We start from the raw sequence: 25,374 nt of genomic DNA, 5'->3' as shown, positions 1-25,374 counted from the left end.
GAGAAGAAGAAAGGAAGGCCGAAGGGGTACCTGGCGTGAAGGCGGGAGCAGAAGCTGCAGCAAGAGCGAGAGGGACGACGGATACGTCGCAGCGTTTGAGGCAGCAGCAGCGAGAGAAGGCATCTGCGGCGAGAGAACTGAGAAGGCAGCAGCAGCGGTCCAGTGGAAGCGGCGAGAGAGGCAACAATAACGGTCCAACGGGCTGCGGAAGCGGTGTGAGAAGGGCCAGAAGGCAGCAGCAGCCAGCAGCGGTCCAGCGGAAGAGAGAGAACAGATGGGAAGAAGGATGAGTGAGTGAATGGGAAAGTTTTTACCCTAAACCGGTGAACTGGTTTCCCGAGCCGGTTCATTCAATTCAATTGATTTAATATAACGAGTCGAGTTCTTCCAACTTGAACTCGACTCGTTTATTGATTCGAGTTTAACTTTCGGCTCGAACTCGACTCGTTTATAAATAAGTTGAGCTCGAGCCGAGCTTTGTTGAGCAAGTTCGAATCGAGCCCGAGTTAGCTCGACTCGTTGTGCAGCCCTACCGATGGTAGGGTTAGGGCAGATTAAGGCAGAAAATTTGGGGATTAGGTTTAGGGCTGGAATTTGGGGATTAGGGTAGAAAGTAGAGATTTGATGATTAGGGCAGAAAAAAAAACAAAGATTAGGGCATAATTAAAGATTCTTACCGGGCATTCTCGATGGCAAAACCCCACTCTGATACCATGTAAGATTTTGATATCTGATACCAAATCACAGAATGAAGTTAGATGCAAGAGGAAGAGAGAAGTGGGGTGCACGTCCAAGCAAGAGAGAGATGAAAGAGGGCAGCAACAAATGACGCTTGCCTCTTGTTATCATTATATATTAATCACGATTTAGGGTACATCATAAAATACACAAATTGACATTAAGATTTACAAGTATGCCACCGCCCATGATGTGTTGGGCGCGTGGATCAAATGGGTCGGGTCTGGGTGACCCGATCACATCTACAATCTGATAACAAAGATACAAAAAGAAGATTCACGTTTAATCTTGGAGTGCATATATATATTTTAATATGAAAACCTTTTGATTTTTGACAATGTTTTACAAAATTTCCTGTGATTTAAACTTCATGAGTTGACCCGTTTGCTGTTGAGACAAAAGAAACTATTGAATTGGTGCAATAATCTAATAAGATAAGCTCATTTTGAATCATGTGAAAAGAAGCATCATAGTCAAGAAGCGAAAAACACATATCTAGGAGTGATGAGGATGAAACAGCTGCACCTCTAAGTAGCACAGCCTGGGCCCAAGCCTGAGCAACATGACCAGGGCGGGCTTGCCCAATTCTAAATTAGTAAAAAAAATTAAAATACTTATATTATATGTACATATAAAGAAAAATATATTTAATATTAATAAAAATTGAAATCAGGCCTGAGCTGGCCCGAGCCCATTTTTACGGCCTGGGCCTGTCTTGAAAGCCCAATGGGGCCCAGCTACGTGCCCAGTCTTACCTGTAAGATGTGATGACATTGTCCTTTGAATAGAGGTTAGAGTGCTTCAATCAACTAAGTGAGTGAGAGCTGGCCCCAATAGCGTTTGCATGCTTGTGTGTCTGTTATATCATAGCTATAGAAAGCACATTTTTTTTCAAAAGACGCGTTAAAATATTAAAAACACGTCAACTGAGAAAGCGAGAAAAAAACACAATTTTTTAGAAAACACCAAAAATGAAAAAACACGAAAAAACAGCAATTTATCGTTTTTTCACATTTTTGTCTTTTTTTCATTTTGTCATTTTTGTTTGCATTTTATCATGTTTTGTACAGCAATTACCAGACTTTTATTTCACTTGGCCATCTTCCTTTTTTTTGCTGAAAGATTATTTATTCTGAAATTTTTTGCTCCAAAAAACAACTTTGTCGTTTTTTTACCCAAGAAAAACCACATTATTTAAACCCGAAAACAATTATGGATACCCTTTACCACGCTGTCCTTTACCATGCAAATCCCAGCCGAGCAAACTGCTAGGCTGGTGTGCCATCCATTTGGACGACCCGCTTCTCATAAAAAAGAAAAAGGGATGTTGTGATGGGTGGCAGGGGCAATACCTCCACTGCAGCAGAGTGAAGGGGGAGATTTTAAGATTTTGTAATATCAGATTACTGTGTCATCCACTGAAGGCTTATGCATAGAAAAACAAGAAAGAAGGAGAAGAGAAGTGCCAAAGGATAGGGATGGAGCAGCAGTAACTGTATCTTGAACCCTAAGATTATATTATAAAATCAATCTTTTACACCATGGACTAGTAAGTCCTATTAAAAACAAATATTACAGCCATGCCATTAATGAGTAAAAACAACGTTTGAAAAGGAAACACCTAATATGACGTCTGGATCTGAATCCAGATCCAGACGTCATGACCCAAACCTTGTACACGTTTTAACACCCTCCCTCAAGTTGTACATGTTCTTGGATCATGTACAAGTACAACTTGTTTAGCAACCTGAATTGTCGTCCGGTAGTCCTTTAGTAAATAAGTCCGCTAGTTGATCTTCAGTTCTAACATGTTAGGGCTCTATCTCCTTTTCTTCAATCTTTTGTTGAATAAAATGTTGATCAATTTCAATGTGCTTGGCCTGCAGTGATGAATGGGATTAAAAACAATGTTAATTGCGCTTTGATTGTTACATAGGAGCATTGGTCAAGCAATCTTCTCCCCTAAATCATTCAATAAATGTCTCATCCAAGTAGCTTTTGCTGTGCCTACAACCACTAACTGGTATTCTGCCTCGGTACTTGATCGTGCCACAGCCTTTTGTTTTCGGCTGCTCCAACACGCAAGATTACGCCTTATGAAAACACAACAACTACTCACTGATCTCCTCTCATCTGGATCACCTGCCCAATCCGCATATGTATAAGTGATTATATCATGTCCATGATCCACATTGTCATTCTTATGGTAAACAAGGCAGTCTTTTACAATGCCTTCTAGATATCTTAAAGTGTGCTTCACTGCCTCCATATGACCTTCTCTTGGAGTATGCATAAACTGAGAAATCTGATTAAGAACATAACAATGTCAGACCTAGTAAATGTAAGATACTGTAACATGCCAACAATGGTTCAATATCATGTAGGATTGGCATAAGCCTCGCCATCTTCAGATCTTAATATCTAATGTAATACACTAGGAGTAGTAGCTGGTCTACAATTTGTCATGCACGTCTTTTTTAAGAGATCAAGACTCAAGAGTATACTTTTGCTGCATCAGTGTTAACGTGTCCCCTTGTCTATCAACCTCTACTCCAAGAAAGTACCTCAATTCTCCTAAATCCTTCATCTTAAATATCTTTACTAAGAATTGTTTTACCTCTCCCACATACTCATTTGAATTCCTTGTTATAACAATATCATCAACATATATGAAGAGAAGAGTTGTGATACCTTTCTTTTGGTGGACAAATAAGGTATGATCCAATGAACATCTTCTAAAACCAAAACCTTGAATCTGTTAAGAAAAACTCTCAAACCAAGAACGAGATGTTTGCTTTAACCCATACAAAGACCTTTTCAATTTGTAGACGCAAGTGGAAGGATCTTTTTCTACATATTCTACGGGTTGTTCCATATAAACTTCTTCCTTCAAATCTCCAAGCAAGAATGCATTTTCTTAACATCTATCTTATTGAGTGTCCATCCTCGATCAAGTGCTTAAGATATGATGATACGTATTGTACCATTTTAACCACAGGACTGAAAGTTTCATCGTAATCTTTGCCATATTATTGCATTAAACGTTGAACAACAAGACATGCCTTATATCTTTCAGTGCTCCCATCAGGTTTATATTTTATTTTATAAACCCATTTGGAACCAACATTCCTTCCTTCTAGTTGTGGTACCACATCCCAAGTCTAACACTCATGAAGAGCCTCCATTTATTCATTCATGGCTTCAATCCATTGCGCGATTTGACAGCTTGATTGAGAGAGAGTGGCTCATCCTGCTTTGTGAGTTGAGACATAAATAGTTGAAAATCAAGAGAAAATGTATCATGACTCACCCATCCTTGCATTGGATGCGAATACGAGTCGATCTCCACCCTTGTTTAGTATGGTTACCTTTAGACTAATTGGCCCCTTTTCTCTGCCTTTTCTAACATATACTTGTCCAGAAAAGCACTCAATCGGATGTTCTTCATCAGTCTAATGGCTGCTTGAACCCTCACTACTCTTGGAGGATGAATGAATGGTGGATTGACATGTCTGCTCCATATTATTAAAAAGATCAATACTGAACCATGGATCATACATCTCCACTGTCTTGGGTTGCACTTGAACTGACACATCCATGCGAAAATCCTGTTCATCAAAAACAACGTTTTTGGAGGTTCTAATACGTTTTGAAGTGGGATCATAACACTGATATCATTTATACTCGTTTGCATATCCTACAAACCTGCGCTTTCCCACCTTGTCCTGAAACTTATTTCTCAAAGATGAATCAATATGTACATAACATACACACCCAAAAACACGCAATTCATTACAACATGGATGTTCATCAAACAAAATATAATAAGGAGATTTTCTGTTCACAATGGACATAGGAAGACAATTTATAATGTAGACCGATGTATGAAAAGCCTCCATCCAAAGGCTAATGGTTACTCATTATTATCATGTAACATGCTTATACTCATAACACTTTCTACTATATGGCGATGTTTCCTTTTTGCAACTCCATTCTGTTGCGGGGTATATGGGCAAGAAACCTATCGTCCTATTCCATTAACTCGAAGAAAGACAATAAAATCGTTTGACACATACTCTCCTCTACCATCACATTGTAGATGCATAATCTCATAGGAATTTTTTTTTATAACCATATAATGAAAATTTCGAAATATTTAAAATACTTCATGTTTATGTTTTATGAAATATATCCAAGTATAGCGGGATATGAGTCAATGAAAATGATATAATGTCGGCTTCTAGACAAAGAAGGAATAGGAGTGGGTCCCCAAACATTAGAGCGAACAATTTCAAAATGCTTCGAAGCTCTTGTATTAATAATATGAAATGAAAGAACATGACTCTTAGAGACTTCACAACTTGAGCACTTCTTAGACTTTGAAGAGCGGGCCTCTCAACGTGTTTTTTTTTTTTTAATAAAAAGTATGTGGGCTGTCGACACTCCAGTACTGGCAAACCCGACGAGCTAAGTCACTTGAGTGCGTGTGTTAGGCACCCACATGCTCGTCGACGCAACACGCGTGTGGGTGCGGGTGTGGATTCGCTTCTGACGACAAGTAGGTGCAATCAGCATGCAGGGAGGACAATCCTATCCTCTTTTTTCACTTGCGTTTGAAGTTTTAAAAGGCTCACACATTTAGGGTTTAACCCTTTCACGTGTGGGTAGTGAGCACCTCCCTCCAATGTTGTAAAAAGCGTATCGTAAGCCGTATCGGCCAACCCAATAGATACGTCATATCGTAATGTATCATATGTGTAAATTTATATTTTAGTTAAAAAATAAAAAAATAGAGAAAAATCAAGAAAATAAAAATTATGTTTTTTTAGTGAAAATACATGTCATACATAATGGCAGGCTTATTATAGATATGAAGTTACTTCACAAACATTAATAAGTGGTCATAATATCATATAGCAACACAACATAAACTAAGACATCAGGAAACATAATTTATAAGACGGTCTACATAATAACTCATAGGTCATAAGATCAATAACACATCATTACGTACGCTGTACCAATGTTATCACTGTCGTATCGTATCGTGTATCGGTCGGGCCGACCTATACGCCGTATCGTAACGTATCGTAAATGTATCGTAACGTATCGTAAAATTAATTTTTTAATTTGTAAAAAATATTAAAAATTTATAAAAAATAGAAAAAAAATCAGAAAAATTCAAGAAAAATGTATTTAAAGGAACATTCATCATTCATGTATATGAAGTATGACCTGTGAGCTATGCATATGAACAAGACATTCCAAAATAAGAAATCAAACATTCAAAAAACAAAATAACATACTAAACAACCTAAGAGTATTCAATTACATCACAATTCATAAGTTCAGAAGTCAAAACTCAGAACATATTGACATAGTTTTCAAAACTCAAAACAAAAAGCATCGTCAATCGTCATTTGCATCATCATCTTCATTCTTCATCATCATCTTCACTTCCTTCATTAACTTCTTCTTCTATCCCCTCTGTTGCAAATGGAATGTCACCAACATTCCATTGCTCCCCCCCAGCCTCTCCTTCTTCAACAATCTCTGCTGCTCCTTCAACATTCAAAAAATCAAGATCGTCCTCATCAAGTATTGCAGCTGGTTCTTCTTCAACCCAAGAATCTAATATATCAAAATGGTCAATGAAGATAGGATCATATTGATTGTGATGCTTCCTCGTAGATGTTGTTTCTAGTTGCCTAACAAGAGAAAAAATTAACAAATTGTTAGAGATTAAAATATATATTAGAATTTGATATTCTTGTATAACAAAACAAATGTTTACCTTTGTCTCAACTTCATATTATAACGAACATAAACAAGGTCATTCAACCTTTTATGTTCCAGCCTATTCCTCTTCTTACTATGGATGTGCTGAAATACACTCCAATTTCTTTCACATCCAGTTGCACTACATGTTTGACTGAGGATTCTAATTGCAAGCTTCCTTAATTCTGGGCAATCAAGCCCAAACCTTTCCCACCACAAATCTAATAACAGATGGAAAGTAAAAATGTTGTCAGAAATAAATATATGAGAAGGTAGAATAAGTGCTAAAGAACAAAAAGTATAAAGTTTCTTTTTCTAATACCTGGACGCATAGTTGTCCTGCATCGAACTGCTGTGTCTCTCGCCATGGTACCAGAAGCCGTATCATATTTGTTGATCGACATATGGATAGCGTCTTGTTCTTTACTATCACTTACTAATACATCAATGCAATCCAACATGCCATACTCGACCTCTCTGTCCTTCTTAAAAGTGGGAAGATATCTAATGGCAGGATTTAGGTAGTAGGCTGCCGCATGAAGTGGGCGATGAAGTTGTCCAGACCACCTTTCATCTATAATCTTCCATATAGGCATGTACAACTTCTTTTTTCCCTTCATATTATCTCTAATGGCCTCCTTGGCTCTATCCATAGACTCGTATAAATATCCAATAGAAGGTCTATCTTCACTATCAACTAATCTGAGGACTTTCACTAGAGGTACACAAATCTTCAATAAGTGCACACATGATTCCCAAAAGTCAACATCGAAGATGGTATCCACAACTGTCGTAGCCTTTCTTTTATAGGCATGTGGATATGCAGCCCAATCATCACTTGAAAACATCTGCCTGAGAGAAGATCTTTGCTTGACTATACCCTGCACAGTCAAAACATTTGTAGCAAACCGTGTTTGTGCAGGTCGAATCAATTCAGCCCCATTTGTGAATTTCCTCATCAAATTCAAGACATAAGCATGATTGTAAATAAACTTCGTGATTTCTTGGCATCTGTGAACTGTCAACTTCATATCATCCCTTTCACCAAGATCCTGAAGCATAAGATTTACACAGTGAGCAGCACATGGACTCCAATAAAATGTCCCATATCGTGCTGCAAACATTTCACCTGCAGCTTTATAATTTGCTGCATTATCAGTGATAAATTGTACGACATTTTCAGGCCCAACTTCTTCTATAACTTTATCAAAAATCCCAAACAACACATCAGCAGTCTTCGGAGTATCAGACAAATCAACAGATTTTAAGAACATAGTACCAAGAGGGCAATATACAAGGAAGTTTACCAATGTTCTGTTCTTGATGTCTGTCCACCCATCTGCCATTACACTGCATCCTGTAGCTTTCCAACTCAATTTTAGTTCATCACAATATGTCTTCACATCTCTAACTATATTGTTGAGAATTTTACCTCGCAATTTATGAAAAGAGGGCATTTTATACCCTCGCCCTACAATAGCAATCGCATCTGCTATAGGCTGATAATGATAAGAGTTTGCTGCATTGAAGGGAATGGATGCATCATAGAACCACCTTCCTATGGTTTCATCTGCTGCTTCAATAATATCCTTTGATTGCATGGCTATACGAATCTCAGGCTGAGCACCAGCAGCAGTATAATTGGGAAAAAAATTCTTGATCGAACCAGACATATTGCTCGACCTCATAGTAGGTACTCTACCACCACCAGTACGACCCTGACTTCTGCCACGTCCTCGTGAAACTGAACTTATACTTGCACCTCTTCTTTTTCTGGTTGCAGTTGCAGAAGAACCACCTCCATGCATGATGCCTTTCCCTTTAGTTGTTCCCAAACTGACACCAACATCTTCTTGTTCAAGTTGAACATATTCACCTTCACTTTCTTCTCCTTCATGTGGGTCCCCATATCCTTCCTCCGCATCTTCCATGTCCTTTTCAATCCTACTTGCTTTCACTGCATCAAGAAGCTGCTGACACTGGTGCTTTACATACGCTGGCAATGGGATCTCTTGGGAGCCATTGCAAGCAGCCACATCGCTGTGTGTACCAGCTATATGGTGTTTAAAGCGAGAAATCCCTCCTGATATGATTTGCTTACAATAATTGCACTTAACTCTTAATCTATCTTTGGGATTCACCCTTGTACACCACTGCCATGCAGGATCCGACATTATATCTTCACAAAACAAGTAAAAACATACAAATAAATGTAGGAAATAAGAGAAATGAACGATTCAACGGCAAAAATGAGTTATTTTTTACCTTCTTGGTGTTAAAAACCAAAAAACCCTCTTTCTCCAAGCTTCCCACCGTCCCAAGACTCCCCACAACGAGAAATGAAGCTTCTTCACCGGCAAATCTTGATGCAATGGAGAAAATCTCTCCCTCCCACGTCCCTCGCAGTGTTGAGAAACAAGAAGAGAGAGAGAGAGGAGCGTCGGTTTGAGAATAAGAAGCAAAAAGGGGCCCGACGGCCCCTTTTTAAATTTTACTCCCGTATCGTGCGATACGGGGGTGTATCGCACGTATCGTGCGATACGCCCACCGTATCGCACGATACGTACGATACGCGTACGATACGTACGCGTATCGTATTTAATAGGTGTAACGTATCGAAAACGTTGATACGGACGATACGTATCGTACGATACGCGTTCGTATCGTACGATACGGATAACATTGCGCTGTACATCACATCACAAGACAAAATTGTTCAATGTTTATGCAAATAACAAATGAAAATAGCTTCATTCATAACCTTTATCATCTCATTCTCATTTTCATCTTACATATAAGATATAAACTCTCTTTATCTAAACAAGAATCAATCATCCATGCATAAATCTGCCCTCAAATTGACGCTTTCATGGTGAAACTGATTATTCCTTTTGAAAATTGCTACAACCCCCCTCCTTCAACTATTAGATATGTTCAGAAATGAAGAGGGAGGCAAGTTTTAAAAATTAGTTTGAAAAGGGATGGTTTTAACCCCATATTTTTCAAAATAGACATGTATTGTGCGATACGGGATGTATCGCCCTGTATCGTACGACATGTGATACACATACGATACACCACCTGTTTGTGTGCAGGTGGTGTATCGTATTGTAGATTTAAAACGATATGGTACATACGTACAACACTGCCTCCCTCCTCTGTCTTCGACTTCCTAGGTCCTACCTCCGGCGAGCAGCAGATTTTTTGTCGGTGAGCCCTCCTTCATTCAATACGAGCTTAGGCATTCAACGAAGATCGGCAGACGTGGCGGTGAGCATTAATCAGTGACGGCAACCTAAATGAGTGATTTCGACTTTGGGTAACTGGGTTTGTGTTTTACAAATCTTTCATTTTTTTTTTCTTATGAATGTTTTCATGCTTAATATCGTGTTTATTTATTTTTTTGATGTGTTGGCCACTTGGCCTATTTCTACTGATTTGTCCCAATTTGTGCATGCTGTTCTGAGTTTTTCACTTTTTCATTGTTGTTATTTCTTTTTCATTAAGTTTTTTTATCTTCTTTTGCTTCTTTATTTCGTAAGTTGTTATAATGTTATTTGTTAATCTATTTCATTATTTCCGTTCGGTCCGAGTCTTGCTTTTTCTGTGAGGAATGCTGTTCTCAGTTATATGTCAGTCATTAGTCAATTCCACATAATTTTTTTGTTTTACAGTTTTACTTTTTAATTTTACCGAATGCTGGTTTTAGTTTTTGTTTTACAATTATCAATCTCTCATTGCTTGCTGCAAGAATTATCTGGCAGCTGTGCATACACTGTCTGCACATGTAGTTTCTAGGTAGATTAGAAAAGGATAAAATGATGCATGGCTTCATTTTGAGTATTTGACATATTTTATGATTATATTTATTGATTAGATCTTAAAAATTATTATATATATATATATACACACACACACATATATATATATATATATATATACACGCACACACACACACACACATATATATATATATATATATATATATATATATACACATATATATACCCGCATTGAAATTTTTTTGGGATTTGCCGCATCCCTCACTTGCACCCGCAACCGCACTTAGGTGACATAGCGAACGAGGAGTTGCCAACAGTTTTGGGATACCCAGTGACGATGCCTTGCCAGGCGTCCCAACATTGCGGAGGGGAGGCGACGGCCTCCCCCTGCAAACCGCAGGTCCGTAGGGCATCAGGGAACTTTTTTTTCTTTTTTAAGTAAGTGGAGATTCCAATCTAAAAGATCGGATGCTCCACAAGCCGCGTACTCCTTACATGAGAGAGAGAGGGAGAGAGATGGGGTAAATATATACTTATTTGCATACAATTTCTAATGATTGATTTTTTGTAGAGCTTCAAATCTTAAACCAATCAAACAAAGAGGTAGAGTGATGCTGATGACCAATCTGACCCAAATTAGGATGCTTATTGTGTATTTTTGCCCTCTTTTACTGGAAAAGTGATTTTTTGCAAGGCAATTAGTCTCAAACATATGAAATCAAGGGAACACCTCCTACTCCCTACCCCCTCTTTCTTATGTTTTTTTCTATTATTTGTCACCTTCCGGTTTACCATGAATATGCTTTCCTTGAAATGTGATGGCTTAATGGCTATATGCATTTTGGCCTTTTCCTTCTTGTTTGCTGCTGAAAGGATTATTAATTTTTTTCCCTCTTTTTAGTTGGCACTGGCTGCTTTGCGTAAATCAAATGAAGTGCTTAAAGTTCTGGACTTTGACAGGTTATTATCTTATCCTGCCATTTTTCATTTCGTTGTGTTAATGTAACTTCATACAGGTGAAAGTCTATGACTGTTACTGGATTATGGTTGTGCAGATATTTGGACAACATTTTTTCTCGGCAACATGAACAGAGTTGCTATGAACTAGACGAAACTCTTAATGCCATTGAGTCATTGGTAATGTAATTCACCTTGACACAACACAAGGCAAATTATATGAACATTATAGAGGGTTTCTATTTCATCTTTTAAGTCACATGGCCATTTGTGCCAAAATTGCACTTAATGTTCTCATGCCTTAATCAGCTTGTTGCGTTATTTCACAATCATGTACACAGACTTGTTGCTCTGAGAAAGTGGTTATGGAGCTGGACCAGTATGTCCAGGATATCCCTTACATTCTATGTTATGAGTCATGGAGCAATTCTAAAAAACTTGGGTGTGGGATATTTTATATATGTGGCAAAAATAAGATTTTAAACAAACAAAACAATGGTTTTATGACTCATAATTTACAAAACACAAAACATAAACTAATGAAAAACCAAGTAAACATATCAAAGTCCCAATTAAATCGACAATAATTGAGAGAACTAGAGACCAAGAGAAAGTGAGAGATAATGGAATTGATAGAAGTATTAGAAGAGTAAAAAATGATGACTATCATTGCCAGTGGGAGGGACAACAAGAGAAACCGAGCTATATGAGTTGCCACCATGGAAGAAAACAGAGTACCAGTCAGTCAACAGTGTGCTTGTGTGCGAGTGAGAGGGAGAGAGGAATTTCCTGTGACAGTGGTGAGAGGAAATTGAACCAACTACATGTGTTGCTGGCAAGCAAGAAAAAAATAGAGTATACAAGAAGCTGGTGAGAAAAAATGGAAGACAAGAAAGAGAGAAGAGGGTCGTCTGTCAGTCTCAGGGGGAATGCAATGGTGACCAGCGGGAGGGTTGCCAGTGATATGGCGTCGGATACACTCTTAGTGTAAGATCTGCTAAATTTTGAATTAAAATTTTGAGTTTATGCTGTATTTCAAAAACAAGGAGTAATTTCATGCTAACATATTAGGACAGTGAAATACTTTTTAAGTCAAATCCTCAAAATAAGGGATCTTGGCTCAATAAGTGAACAGGTACATGTGATGTGTCCAAGTACCTTTGTCGATATGCAGGTACGGCGACACGGGTACGTGGGTGTGGCTGTATTTTAAAACTTAAAAATTTATTTTCTCATACTTGATTTTTTCTTTAGTTTTGATTTTTCCCTTCCTTTTTATTTCCCTTCCACCAAGGTTCTATATTATCCTCTCATTTTTCTTCAATAATTGAGAATTCTTGTGGATTATATATATATATATATATATATATATATATATATTCACATGTACACTCTATCATACCCCCCTTACCCAAATTTTCTAAGCCGCCGCCCGCTTTGCCATACCTGAATCCACGCCCCTACATGTACCCATGTGACTTGGGCTGCCGCTTGAGGTACTTTATGGGGATTGAAATTGATAGAAAAGATGAAGTCTTAAGTCTCACTCAACATAAATACACCATTGGGTTGAACGATGCAAGGATGAAGACTCCAAGCTTTGAGCAATCCAAGTAATCATGATTCAAAAACTGAGCTTTCAATTCAGATAATTGTATGATGATATGCTTCAGTGTTTCACCTTTACTAAAATAGACTTTCTTTATTCTATTATCACATGTCATAATTAAATGTACAAACCTAGGTGCGGTGAAGAGAGGATTGAGATATTTGAAATCGGAGATGGGCTTCTCTACCAAAGAATTTGGTCAAACAGAGAGCTTCATGAGATTATCAGTTATGCAAATGTTGATGACACGAGATCTACGTGATAGAAAATCAGTTTCAGGCCGTTGTGTGTTTCTTGGAGATGACTTGACAGCCTCTAGTAATTGAATGGAAACATTGTTGCAAATGCAACATCAAAGTACTGAAGCAAAACACAGATTTATGGTTGCTGCTATTGCTCAAGCTATATGGGTTAGGCATCTTCACGATGGATTAGGAGAATTTATCTTAAAGTTGCTCTTGTTGGATGACAATCAAAGTGCTACAATAGTGCTTTTAATTCTATCCATCATAGCCACACGTAACAGATTGAGATAGATCAACATCTTATCAGATAGAAGGATGAAGATAGAGTTGTGTGGGCCTTAGTAGCATGTTCATTGACAATAATGTAACATGGGTGTGGTATGGATATGGTGGTGGGGTTTCGGGCATTGCCAATTATGAAAAATTAAAATTATTGATACAATGGTATATATACACACACACACGCACACACGCACACATTATATATATAATACTTCACAAAAAATCAAAGTTATATAAAAAAATGGGGGAACAGAAGCTAGATCGAAGGGAAAAATCAAAACCAATGCAAAATTTGAGCTTAAAGATATAACTTTTTTTTTTAGTTTTAAAATACAGATTTATGCCTTTATCCCACGATACCCACGTACCTATACACCATACCCATATGCTAACACAGGTATTGGGCCTTTCATACATATCCGTGTGACATAGCTTGAGAATCAAGTGCCTGACTTGTTTATAAAGGGAACTAAGGGCAAGCTGTCTATGGTTGAAGAACTTGTTCGACTTCAGGGAGGTTGTTAAGGCAGATATTTTTTGGGTCCATTTGGTTCAGTCTAAATCTAGATTTTTATGTTATCTTGATGAACATGCCCTTATGTACTAACAGTTGCATTTATTTGTTAAGTAAGAGTTTTTTGTCCTTCGTATTTTCTTTACAAAAGTTTGTGTATATTTTAATGAGAACTAAAGCACGTCTTGTCTGTTATAGGCATGACATCTGTTGCATTCCTGTGTCTTCTCTTTGTTCTTCTTAGTATTGCAAAACAGCAGCCAAATCTTTCATGGTGAAGAATGAGTTTGATGAGGAAACCGTGACAAGAAGTCACATCCTTTTTATGTATCAGCAATCACTTATAGTAGATGTTGACACGACAAAAGAGATAGATGACAAACACTCCATAGTTGGATGTAGAAAAATAGGCCTTTCATCTGCGACTGAGAAGCCAATATGAACATCTCACTGATTCATGCTAAAATGCATTGCTATGTGTCCTTAATTTTTTAAGGGGCTGGTGTCCTTAATTTTTTAAGGGGCTGGGGTTACAACTTACAAATTCAATTTGTTTTTTCTTGTTTTAAGATGTGAGGGAAATTATCTTCTCTAATGTTTTAACCAAAGGTGGACTTTCTTATCCTCTAATATTAAAAGTCATTTTTTCATATATATTATTTAAATCCTGAAAAAATAATAAACATATGAAAAACATTAACTGCAGGCATCAATCTTTGTTTTAGAATATCATCTCATGTTTGTTCAAGCTTTTATGATTGGCATTCTTGGGATTTTCAGTATGACTCTGTAGGCGCATGCAAGCAGTGGGTAAGAAAACATGGTAAGGGTGGCAAAAATTTATGGTGGGAAGACATTAGTGTTTTATAATAAACCGTTGAATGGCACAAAATGGTGTGCCTATTCTCTGTATTCCTTCTTGTCAAACAACCTCATTATGTACCCAGTGCATGAACAAAATGGTGTTTCCTTGTGATGCAGTGAATGTGCTAATATTCTTAATATTTAAAATCTGAGAAATTACTTTTGAACATTTCGAGTTGCTGCACCGGTAGTGGAATTTGGTATGATGTATAACAACCCGATCTACTTTTAGGCTCGGGCCCCTGGTTCGACTGATCCCAACCCGCCTCTTAGTAGTTTTGGCTTCAACCCCAAAAAGGGTAAGAAACAGGACAACCATATATTTAATAACTCCCTTTATAAGCCCTTGAAGATCCCTCACGATCTTCAATATGAGACTAAATTTTGGGGTATTACAATCCAACCCCCTCAAGGCACACACATCCACGCGTGTGGGACCTTAAGTTCGAGTGTTGAACCAGCTTTGATACCACTGTAACAACCTGACCCACTTTTAGGCTCAGGCTCCTGGTTCGGTGGATTCCAACCCGTCTTTTAGCAGTTTCGGCTTCAACTCTAAAAAGGGCAGGAACTAGGACAACCATATATTTAATAACCCCTTTTATAAGCTCTCAAAGATCCCTCACAATCTTCAATACGAGACTAAATTTTTCGAGTGTTATGTGAGGCTGGAGCAGCATAGATAGGTTTAACAACTAGGTATAGGTTACACATTGGTATTAGATTCAGATATTAATCTCAATCACAAGGAAAATCATTCTCATTTTGCTCTCGAGAACACTAAAATTAGCTGTTCAAACACATGTATCTGGAAAAGTGTTAAAGTTTACAATACCAAAGCACAAAAAGCCGAGCTAGTTTCAATCTCACAGTAGGGCTGCTACAGAAAATGCCAATTCATTATGATATTATTCAATTTATTAATCGACATGTTTATTCATGCTAGTATGATTGTTATGCAGATGAAAGATGTAAAGATCCCTGCTGCAAAGGAGATGAGGCATATTGACAGGAAACTGAAATGCTGTTGGAATCCTAGTTTGCAGGAAGAGTAAGTAAAAACTTTCTAAAGTTAGTAGTTTGGCCATATTTCACTTGAACAATTATGTTCATTTGGGTGATTTCTATCCTATAAAACATGGACACCTACATCAGGTAATTATTATGGTACTTCTCCCACTGACCAATTTCGATTGTTAGCTATGACAAGTGGAGTCAACTACATATGGCAAATGAGACTCGACATTTACTTAAGTTTGTCTTGTTAAATAAGTCCAAATTCATATCATCAGTTTAATCTCATAAATTGTTTAATTTCTTCATGTTATGTACAAGTTTTCATTTTTTTTTTCCTTTTGAATTAAAAGACGTACATGCACAGACCATCACTTAAGGTGCTGGACAGAAGGAACATAACACGTATACATGTTTAACACCTCTAATTGGCTTACAATGTGATGACCAAAAGTTTGTCAAGACAGATCAGAAATTTGCACAATTTACTAAACAAATCTGCTAGGAAAAACTCTTGAGGGTACATGACAATAGATTTTTTTAGAAATTCTTACTGTACATATTGACAATCCACTCCAATATATGCTTGTTTCACTCTTGGCATATATGGATACTGACTATATGTTGTGTCTTCTGTTGCCGCAACGAAGTTTGGTTGGTTTTTGAAGATGGATGTGCATGTCATTCAAAAGATTCTACATCCAAACAATCTCCATCTTTACAGTTGTCGTAGTACGACACTCAGCTGCGATGGACAATAGGGACTTGTTATTCTGTTTTACATCTCCATGTGGTAGGCTGGTAGCTGCTGGCTTTCCTGGTTATCACAATGAAGAAGGAAAACAAAAATGGCATTCATGCACCCTTTCCACTAACGTTAGCAGAAACCAAACGTTAGTTATCCATGCATAAAACTGTGGGGTTCTCTAACACCTGCTTATGTAAGTTTACTTTGGTCTGCATGCCGGTTTCTTGGCCCAACCAGATTATTACATGTTTTTACCCCATGCACTCTAATATTTACCGTCTAATTTCCGAAATGTCATATTCTTCCGCGTCTCTTGAGAGAAACCTTGTCCTAAAGGAGTGCACGTAGGAAAATGTTGTAGCTGCTGAGTGGAATCTTCCCATGTAAGCTCTGGTGCATTTAGTTCTTGCCATTTCGCAAGCCACTATGGTGATGTACTTGGTGGTCAATCATCAATGGATGGATTTTCACTGCAGTCTTTGAAACGGGAAAACAACATTTGGGGGAATGGAAGGTAGAGCAGCCAGTGAAATAGGCGGGTGGGATCTTGTAACAGGGTTTGTTACCCCATCCCTTTCTCTCTTTCTTTTTATATATGTACATACTATATATTTATATTTATTTATTTGTTTATATATTTATTCATTTCCCAGCATGTTTGTTGAATTTGCTTTGAACCAATGTCCACGCTTGCACCTTTTGTGAGCCAAGTTCGCTCTAACATAAGCCATAACTCGAGACTGAGTTGGCTAGCTTGAGCTCGATTAGGGTTTAGAGAGCTCAAACTTGATGTGGCTAAGCTCAAGCCAAGGTTCGGCTGGAGCTTAGCGAGCTAAGTCACATAGGTATGTGGGTTATGCTCATGTACCAGTACTGGTACAGCGGGATGCCGCTACCACTATGGTTGTCTGTTGATGGTATGTTTGGATCGGTTTCAGGTCAGAGCCAATCCACACATCTTTTTCTTATGTTTTAACCATATTTTTGTTGGCCTATTTATGTTTTGTGAGATTATATGTAGGAACTATGAAAGAAACTATTAAACATTGTTTTCATGATGTGTTCTCTCTCTCTCTCTCTCTTTATATATATATATATATATATATATATATATATAGACACACAACTTTTTTTCCATACCCATGTACCAAAATTTTCTAAAACTGCCATACCCGTAACCCATATTCGTACCTATGTGACTTAGTAGCAAGATATATATAAAAAATTTATCTTTTACTACAAAGTGAAATGTTTAGGTTTAAACCCTGAACGTGTGGGTCGGCATACTCAAAGAAGACCATCAGGGTACGTTTCGCTGACGTAAAAAAGGAAAGTATTTTACATATTCTTTCTACATGAGCTTAATCGAATTTAAGCGAGTATAGCATGCCTAGCTCAAGCTCAACTCATTAAATTAAACAAATTCAATTTTTGGCTCGAACTTTGACTCATTTATTAAAGAGTCGAGTTTGGGTCATTACCGAGTTGGCTCGACTAGTTGAACAGCCCAAACTCAGACCTAATGTAACAGTTTCTTATGTGATGTCTTTTTTGTTTTGCATCTAACTTGTTACTGAACTTGCAAATAACTACATGAGTTCCTTGAATACTCTCTCTCTCTCTCTTTTTCTCCTTCTCTTTTGTCACTGTCTAGTCTTTTTTTTTTTCTGCAACTCACTTGCACCTGCGTTTGTGAATAACTGCATGAATTCCTTCAATACACTGTCAGTGTATTCTGTATCAAGCATTTGGATAGGAATCAGATAATCTATTGCCTGTGATGGGATTTTAAACCACTTATCCTTTAGTGTTTACCCTTCAAAAATGCATCTGGACAGAAGTCCTAAAATTCTTGGCTTGTCTATTCTGCAGGAGCAAGAGGAGAGAAAAGAAATCTAAGCATAAGTCCAAAAGAACGGCAGCTGAAATGCAAGGGGCTCGGTAGATTTATGTTCCTTGTCGTGTTTCTAGCTGAATAACATGATTCACCTCAATGTGATTTCTTTTGTTTCTGATTCCTTATTTGGATTTTAGCTGATGGAAATTTTGTTCTTGTGAAGTGATTCCTCTAACAGAGCTTAAATTGTTAAATCTGTTTTCTTATACCTTTTATTAAATATACCTTGGGACTGGTTACAGCCAATGAAATAGCACATGATGATATTTCAGAAAGGTGCATCATACTGTTGATTCTGATTCTGCATTTAAGAACCTTGAACGCTGAGGACATCAACGAAACAGAATGCACTCTGGCAGAACAGACAAGTGCCAAGTCTATTTGTATAGCTCATGCTACTGGGGTTAGCACTTACCTGAATGTACTAATTGTGTAACCTCACATGTTTATTTTTCAATCTTGCTCTTGCTGTTATTTTCTGCCATTTAAGATGGTTTAAGTCCCATGGTTCTCACAGTCTATCATCTAGAGTAATGGTTCTAACCAATGTTATCCATATCGTACGACACGGACGCGTACGTATCGCACCCGTATCGCATGTATTGTGCGATACGGGGGCCGTATCGCACGATACATGCGTACGATACAGGGGTAAAATGAAAAAGGGGCCTGACGGCCCCTTTTTTGCGTCTTATTTTGAAACCTACGCTTCTCTCTCTCTCTCTTTTCTTGTTTCTAAACACTGCAAGAGACGTGGGGGGAAGAGATTTTCTCCATTTGCATCAAGATTTGCTGGTGAAGAAGCTTTATTTCTCGTTGTGGGGAGTCTCGGGACGGTGGGAAGCAAAGAAGGTTTTTTGGTTTCTAACACCCAGAAGGTAAGAAATAACTCATTTTTGTTGTTGAATCGTTCATTTCTCTTATTTTTTACATTTATTTGTATGTTTTTACTTGTTTTGTGAAGATATAATGTCAGATCCTGCATGGTAGTGGTGTACACGGGTGAATCCCAAAGATAGGTTAAGAGTTAAAGTGCAATTATTGTAAGCAAATAAGCAAATCATATCAGGAGAGAGTTTTGCTTGTTTTTTTGGATTTTTTTAGAATTTTTCTGATTTTTTATATTTTTTTAATATTTTTTAATTTTATGATACGTTACGATACGACATATAAGTCGGTCCGATTAATATGCGATACGATACGGCAGTGATAACTGGAACCACTGTATCTCTTCTGAAGCACCCATTTATCCAGTTATTTTGAATAGGCTGAGACATTATGAGAGCACCACCCTGGCCCATTATGAGGACGCAGGGGGGACAAAACACAAACGAAATACAACAAAAAGGTGAAGCACATGCTAAAGATGCTCAATACAAGGTGATTTTGATTTGATATATCATCTGGAATGGAACAATAAGGCAAGACTCCTTCCTTTCCCTTTGAACTTAGCCCATCTGGCGCGCATGGTGCTGCATAGTGATTATTTAAAGAATGTTGATACGGTACCATAAAAAACGGAAACAATCACCTCTGCATCAACTTTAAGCTCCAAATTTGTCACAACTTCGTGGAAGGACAAGTAGCGAATAAAGCAGGGGAAAGGAAAACAAACAAAAAAGAAAATCGTTGCCGATGAACATCCAGAGACGCAATGAAATCATAAATCGCAATTCTTCTACATATGTTACAAAGCTTAATCAAGATAAAATAAGACAAAAAAACAGAAAAATGAAGTAGGTATCTTCCCAATGTTGTAGGTTATTTGTAAGATGAGAGCCTGAAAAAACTACACCAGAAACAGAATAAAAGAAAGAGAAGAAAAACAAAGAACCACTAAAGGGCAGGGCATGTCGGTATTCTTGAAGTGTTACACTTCTTGCCAGTTGCATCATGAGACCGTCGACACCACCGGCTCCTATGATAACATCAACGCTGGCTGCCGAAAACTTGTGGCATCGTTGGTCTATGCCCTTGGGCCCTGGCCTCCAAAGAAATCCATTATCCTTATCTGCCCCTTCTTTGAGGAGTACGAGCAAGAGAGAGGTCAAAGGGAATGCAAGCCCTAACGATTAAAAAAAAAAAATCCAAGGATTTTAGATGCACCCCTCACAGGCGGATTGAAATCCATGGAAAGGAATCCCTGTTTTGCATCTGAAATCCCAGATTCCGTTCCCACATTTGTCGGCATTCAGGATTTTTTTTTTTTTTCAAAAACATGTATTGAGATTCCACTTGAATAGTGGAATCCACACACGGAAAACACACTCTTAATGTCCAGGGCTACATCAGCTTGTGCAAGAGGTTAGCAACCATGGAATAACCACTACGTCTAACCCGTAACCCCTAGGTGAAAATTTGATATCACAACAAACATTCCAGACCAATTCGTGCAAAATAGACATCAATGGGCAGTCCACAGATAAATGAGATAAGGTGGCAATGATTTGCATTGGCCTTTTTTCGTTTTTCTTTAAGATCCAGAATGACATTGGTACAATGATAACACATGAACAAAGATAAAATGACAACCTGGGAGTAATTCTCTCAAGTACTATTTGCCTCTACAAGAGGTTGCGTTCCTCCATCTTCATTAAGCCTTTTGTTCTTTCCCCCAATACTGGTTTCTTTTCCAATGGCATCTGACACTGCCTTGGGCAACAAAAATCCTGGCCGTTCAAGAAACGGAGATCTATCAAGAACCAAGGGTTCTCGGATGGTAACCTCCACGCCGTTGTAAGTCCATAGTGCTATGGTCGCACCCCCTTTCAGCCCAAGTGAATACCATCCAAGCCCTGCAATTGCTATGTCAGTGCTGTTCACTTCCCAGCTAACCCCGGACACGTGAATCTCCCTTTGCTGCCAGTCACCAAGGTTTGGTACCCTATCTGTTCCACTTGGGGCTGCATAGCATAAACCCAATGACATAAGTAGGCAAATAGAACATGACGAGGAAGAGCCTTCTGTCTGTCATGAAGGAAATGGATTCTTTAGATAGTGATTTACATGCGATTTTGAAGAAAAAGAAAAGGCAACGCTCAGCAATGAAAAAGACCTTGCTCAACACTACACTGACTAAAATCATGAATATGTGAGAGACCTAAAGAATCATAAGAACTGTCTCAGATGATGTGGGCAAAACTCTGTTTTAGTGAAACTAGGTTGTGCCTTTAAACTAGATTTTGAACAACGGAGTTCGCAACAAGTTTGCTTTTTCCCTTCTAAATCTAGGCGGACGCCTTGATGAAAAACCATGCACTGAAAAAGAGATTTCCTCACTCCCTTTTTTCCTTGTATGTTTTTCTCTCTCTCCCACACACACTCTCTTCCTCTTCTTCCTTGGTTTTTTTCTTCTTATATGACACGGTGCTCCTGCAAGCACCCGCATCTATCACAATAAAATTAATTTTTTCACAAATGATATTTTAACTTCATCCACCTTGTAGATCATCTGCCTACATTTTTTCCAGTAGAACATGTAATTCTAACATGCAGAGAGGTGGTCTTACAGGAGATTCACACTCGAAAAATGGCATTTCAGGAGATAAATTTTAAGATGCAGAGCCACACGCACACACACACACACACACACACACACACACAGAGAGAGAGAGAGAGAGAGAGAGAGAGAGAGAGAGAGAGAGAGAGAGAGCCACCTGGAGACGAACACCGGCATGCTTTCTAAATATCTCGTCAGCATTTTCTAACTTTCCTAAATGAAGGGAAAGGTTTGGTGAGGCCCAGACTGTAACATAGATAGTCTGCACTGAAGAGTGGATCAAGTCCAACCTTGCTAATGCTCCAACATGCACTGCCTGTCCTGCCTACAGTTGTCACAATTGGATCATTTTCTGAAGCGAATTAGTTCAATGGAAGGAAAACAAAAAACAAGAAACAAAACAAATTCAACTATGTTACAGGGCAGAAGTAGATCAAAACTTAGAAAAAAGAAAGAACACTGATAGCATAGTCCGCATCTAAACCAGTACGGTTGTAAAAAGGCTAAAAGTACGGAGAACTAGGACAAAGTAACGAGAAACATGCAAATTCACGTCCACAGTTGACTCATAAACTTCGTCAGGAGGTGCCAGACACCGGTCCACCAATACAAATCTAGATGAAATGGAAGCCTAAAATATTCAAATTTAGCTAGAAGCAAGTCTATGCAGGATCAGCTGCAAATAACCGTAGTGAAAAATAGAGACGCAGAATCGGCCGGCTCTCATGTCCTATCCTGAAACTAAGAAGTCAATGGAAGCGAGTTATTCAAGTAGATCAGTATACTAACATAGCCTAAATCTTGTTAGCATGATTCCGCTAATTGCATTGAACAAGAATCAGCACGAGACAACAACTGTGAAATGCAAGGAAGCCAATGAAACTGACCTTTATCCTATATGTCCGTGGCTGCAACTCCTTCCTCATCTCCACCATCTTCAGCTCTTCCAAATTCAACCTGGTGCTTACTAGATATGGATGTAGCAGGCCTGGAGTATCGTACAATTTCGCGTTAGCAGGCAAGATCCCTTTGATTCTCAGTATTCCAAGCGTGGTTCCAGGAACTGCAGCTTCTGTTAGTCTTGTTATCTTTACACCTTCCCGCTTTGCGAAAGCATTGATCAAAGTAGATTTCCCAGCATTCTGAGCTCCTATTACCCACACATTTCCTCGAGGACCGGCCAATTCCTTCACGAACGACAACAGGTTTCTGATGCCCAAATCTTTTTTCGAACTAACGAGATGAACACCACTAAGTTTTGGGGCCCCATTAGCTCTGGCTCGATTGCGAACCCATTTAACCAACCTCGTCGGTGAAACCTGGGAAGGAAGAAGATCAACCTTTGTCCCCACCAAGACCAATTTGGGCAATCGGCTGAATTTGGATGCACTGGTGCCCTTCTTCTCCATTGAATCAAACAAGGACTTTGCTGCTCGACTCGGAAATGAACCATCAAAGTCGACGCAATCGACCACCATTACAATCACTGGAGCGCTCGAATTGCTGGCTTTCATCAGCCGATTTGCAATCAACCTATCGAAGTCGAAATCTGGGATCAAATTCTCTAGCTTCTGGTTCTTCACCTGGCCATAGTGCCTGAGCGAATGGCAACGAGCACATACCAGTACCCTATCCGCCTCCTCCTTTCTCTTGGCCTCTCTCTCCTGCTTCTTTTTCTCACTCTTAGTAATCTTTACAGCCTTCTTCTCCAAAATATCCTCGGTTACGTTACCGTACCCAACTCCGGCCGGCGCAAAACCATCCAGGCTCTTGCTCCACTCCTCTTCCTCGTCTTCAATTTCCCAGTCAGAATTCCAGTCTATCTCATCTTTCGGGTCGAACAGACCTTCGCTCACATCACGGTCATCTTCATCAACATCATCATCATCATCGTCATCCATACCGTCTTCATCTTCCTCTTCATAGTTTTCGAATACCTCGCCCAAATTATCGGAAATTTCTTCAGCTTCTTCACTCTCCTCAACAGCATTATCCCTCTTCATGTAGAAGCCGGGTAAATTTGGGTCTCTGTCTTGCATGATGACCCCACATCCTGGGCACACAGGTCGCTTCTCGTCTTCATCTCTTCCCTCACTGAAGAATGGGTTCCTTTCAGAAACTCTTTTGGCAGTGGTGGTTGATGTGGATCCAGCAGACGAGTAGAGGATAGTAGGCCTTCTTATTGATGTGGGTGACAGCGGGAGAAATCGCCTCAATGAGATAAAACGATAGAATTCGAACGGCGGGAGGGAATAAACGGAAGAAAGAGAGACTCGATAGTGCTTTGCAGTGGAAAAGGGACGGTCGGTGAGCGTCGCTTTGCCTCTATGATGAAGATGAACCCCAAAACATTTAGGGGAAAGTGTGCCCATTTCTCAAAGACTGAAACTCTTAGCCGTGCTGTTCATTCCGCTCTCTTCTCTCGGCCTTTTGGCTAAGATCAAGTGTAGCTTCTGTAGCTACGGAAGGCGGCGGCAAAGGATTTTGCCGTTTTCGGGTTGACACAGTTCAGTCCGGCCATTGCTCGACCCTCTACCATTCTCATTCCAAAGGAGATTCAAAGGGCCGGCCGGGTAAAACCTGGCCCCGGTCGGCCCGTCGGGCCCAAAGCCCGGGGCCGGCCCGATATCATGGGTCTCGGCCCGGGTGTTTGTGAGGAATGGACGCCCCAACTTTCAGATTCAACCGATCATTAGGGTTGAAAACGCACGACAGACTTGACCCGCTATCTTTCCTGCAATATCTTGTTCTTCACAGGTGCTTCTCTGTTTGCAGCACATCTCTTTCAATCGATGTAGCTCAAGTTGATCAACCTAGAGCTCCAATACCATAGAAAACCTTACGCTAGAGAGAGGAGAAAGATCTTAACAATGTTTTAACGTGGTTCGACTTATCAGTCTACATCCACGATGTGAAAGATATCTCTTTCTTGTTATTTTTCACAAGAGGAGAGATTTCATTTATATTGAACTTATTCGTTCATCAATCCCATATTTCTTGGGATTAGATTGATTTACAAGATCCAACAGTTTTCCATTTTCTGAGGTAGTTGCCATTCTAGAATCATCATTATCATAATTTCTTCTAGCTAAAATCTTGGAGCTGATTTTGTTGGCATGGACGTTGTTTCCTTCAGCATAATCTCCTCCAACGTTTCTTCCTTCAGCGATACTCGTGGAGCTGCTTATCATATTATGATATTGTTTATCACTTCCCAACTATTTGAGGTTGTGACCAAACGATTTAAACTCTGAACTTTCGATTTAACTTATCACCAATACGTTTCTCCCTTGTTTTCTTAGTTGAGCTGTCTTCCCAGTAATTACGCTTCCCAACATATATATTTTTTCACGACCAACAATGCAATACGCACAACCAAAATAACATGCGCTACAAGTTCACAAAAACCGTTCTAAACCTTATCAACAACATTAAATCTCCACCATG

General features: G+C 38.9%; 3 protein-coding genes across 11 annotated transcripts in view; 1 reads left to right on the top strand and 2 right to left on the bottom strand.

Annotated features, from left to right (window-relative positions):
- The window catches only part of LOC116257482 (cyclin-H1-1), a 61,022-nt gene extending 42,319 nt beyond the window's left edge, over nucleotides 1–18,703 (top strand). For 6 of the 8 annotated variants that reach the window (XM_050078723.1, XM_050078722.1, XM_050078718.1 and 3 more), the window contains 4 exons: nucleotides 11,200–11,258; nucleotides 11,354–11,435; nucleotides 15,732–15,820; nucleotides 18,404–18,703. In XM_050078723.1, the coding sequence (XP_049934680.1) occupies nucleotides 11,200–11,258; nucleotides 11,354–11,435; nucleotides 15,732–15,820; nucleotides 18,404–18,476 (303 nt within the window). In that variant the 3' untranslated portion in view covers nucleotides 18,477–18,703. Of the gene's footprint in view, nucleotides 1–11,199; nucleotides 11,259–11,353; nucleotides 11,441–15,731; nucleotides 15,825–18,403 lie in introns of those variants that run through there. The other 2 variants (XM_050078719.1, XM_050078724.1) reach the window with 2 other exon arrangements.
- Nucleotides 5,749–9,001, bottom strand: LOC126410217 (uncharacterized). Of its 2 annotated transcripts, XM_050078716.1 has the most exons (4): nucleotides 8,782–9,001; nucleotides 6,839–8,695; nucleotides 6,533–6,737; nucleotides 5,749–6,446 (listed from the first exon to the last, which is right to left on the bottom strand). In XM_050078716.1, the coding sequence occupies exons 2-4, from the start codon at nucleotides 8,688–8,690 to the stop codon at nucleotides 6,173–6,175; spliced, it is 2,331 nt and encodes a 776-aa protein (XP_049934673.1). In that variant the 5' UTR covers nucleotides 8,691–8,695; nucleotides 8,782–9,001; the 3' UTR covers nucleotides 5,749–6,172. The 2 variants fall into 2 exon arrangements, with proteins under 2 accessions (XP_049934673.1, XP_049934672.1); XM_050078715.1 differs by having other exon boundaries at nucleotides 6,839–9,001.
- Nucleotides 18,704–20,851: 2,148 nt separating the features above from the next.
- On the bottom strand, nucleotides 20,852–24,569 carry LOC116258039 (GTP-binding protein BRASSINAZOLE INSENSITIVE PALE GREEN 2, chloroplastic). The gene is made up of 3 exons (XM_031635108.2): nucleotides 22,815–24,569; nucleotides 22,085–22,252; nucleotides 20,852–21,395 (listed from the first exon to the last, which is right to left on the bottom strand). The coding sequence occupies exons 1-3, from the start codon at nucleotides 24,297–24,299 to the stop codon at nucleotides 20,976–20,978; spliced, it is 2,073 nt and encodes a 690-aa protein (XP_031490968.1). The 5' UTR covers nucleotides 24,300–24,569; the 3' UTR covers nucleotides 20,852–20,975.
- Nucleotides 24,570–25,374: the final 805 nt, after the last annotated feature.

Source organism: Nymphaea colorata, chromosome 7, assembly GCF_008831285.2.
Source record: "Nymphaea colorata isolate Beijing-Zhang1983 chromosome 7, ASM883128v2, whole genome shotgun sequence".
Taxonomy (NCBI): domain Eukaryota; kingdom Viridiplantae; phylum Streptophyta; class Magnoliopsida; order Nymphaeales; family Nymphaeaceae; genus Nymphaea; species Nymphaea colorata.
The sequence above is the reverse complement of the archived record's forward strand: the minus strand, read 5'-3'. Positions and strand labels throughout refer to the sequence as shown.

Coding starts and splice junctions, on each gene's coding strand:
- LOC126410217 (XM_050078715.1), bottom strand. CDS start 8,690: ATGTCGGATCCTGCATGGCAGTGGTGTACAAGGGTGAATCCCAAAGAT. Junction 6,738..6,838: donor CAGGACAACTATGCGTCCAG/GTATTAGAAAAA, acceptor ATCTGTTATTAG/ATTTGTGGTGGGAAAGGTTT. Junction 6,447..6,532: donor AATATGAAGTTGAGACAAAG/GTAAACATTTGT, acceptor TTCTCTTGTTAG/GCAACTAGAAACAACATCTA.
- LOC116258039 (XM_031635108.2), bottom strand. CDS start 24,299: ATGGGCACACTTTCCCCTAAATGTTTTGGGGTTCATCTTCATCATAGA. Junction 22,253..22,814: donor CACGGACATATAGGATAAAG/GTCAGTTTCATT, acceptor TGACAACTGTAG/GCAGGACAGGCAGTGCATGT. Junction 21,396..22,084: donor ATGCCGGTGTTCGTCTCCAG/GTGGCTCTCTCT, acceptor CCTTCATGACAG/ACAGAAGGCTCTTCCTCGTC.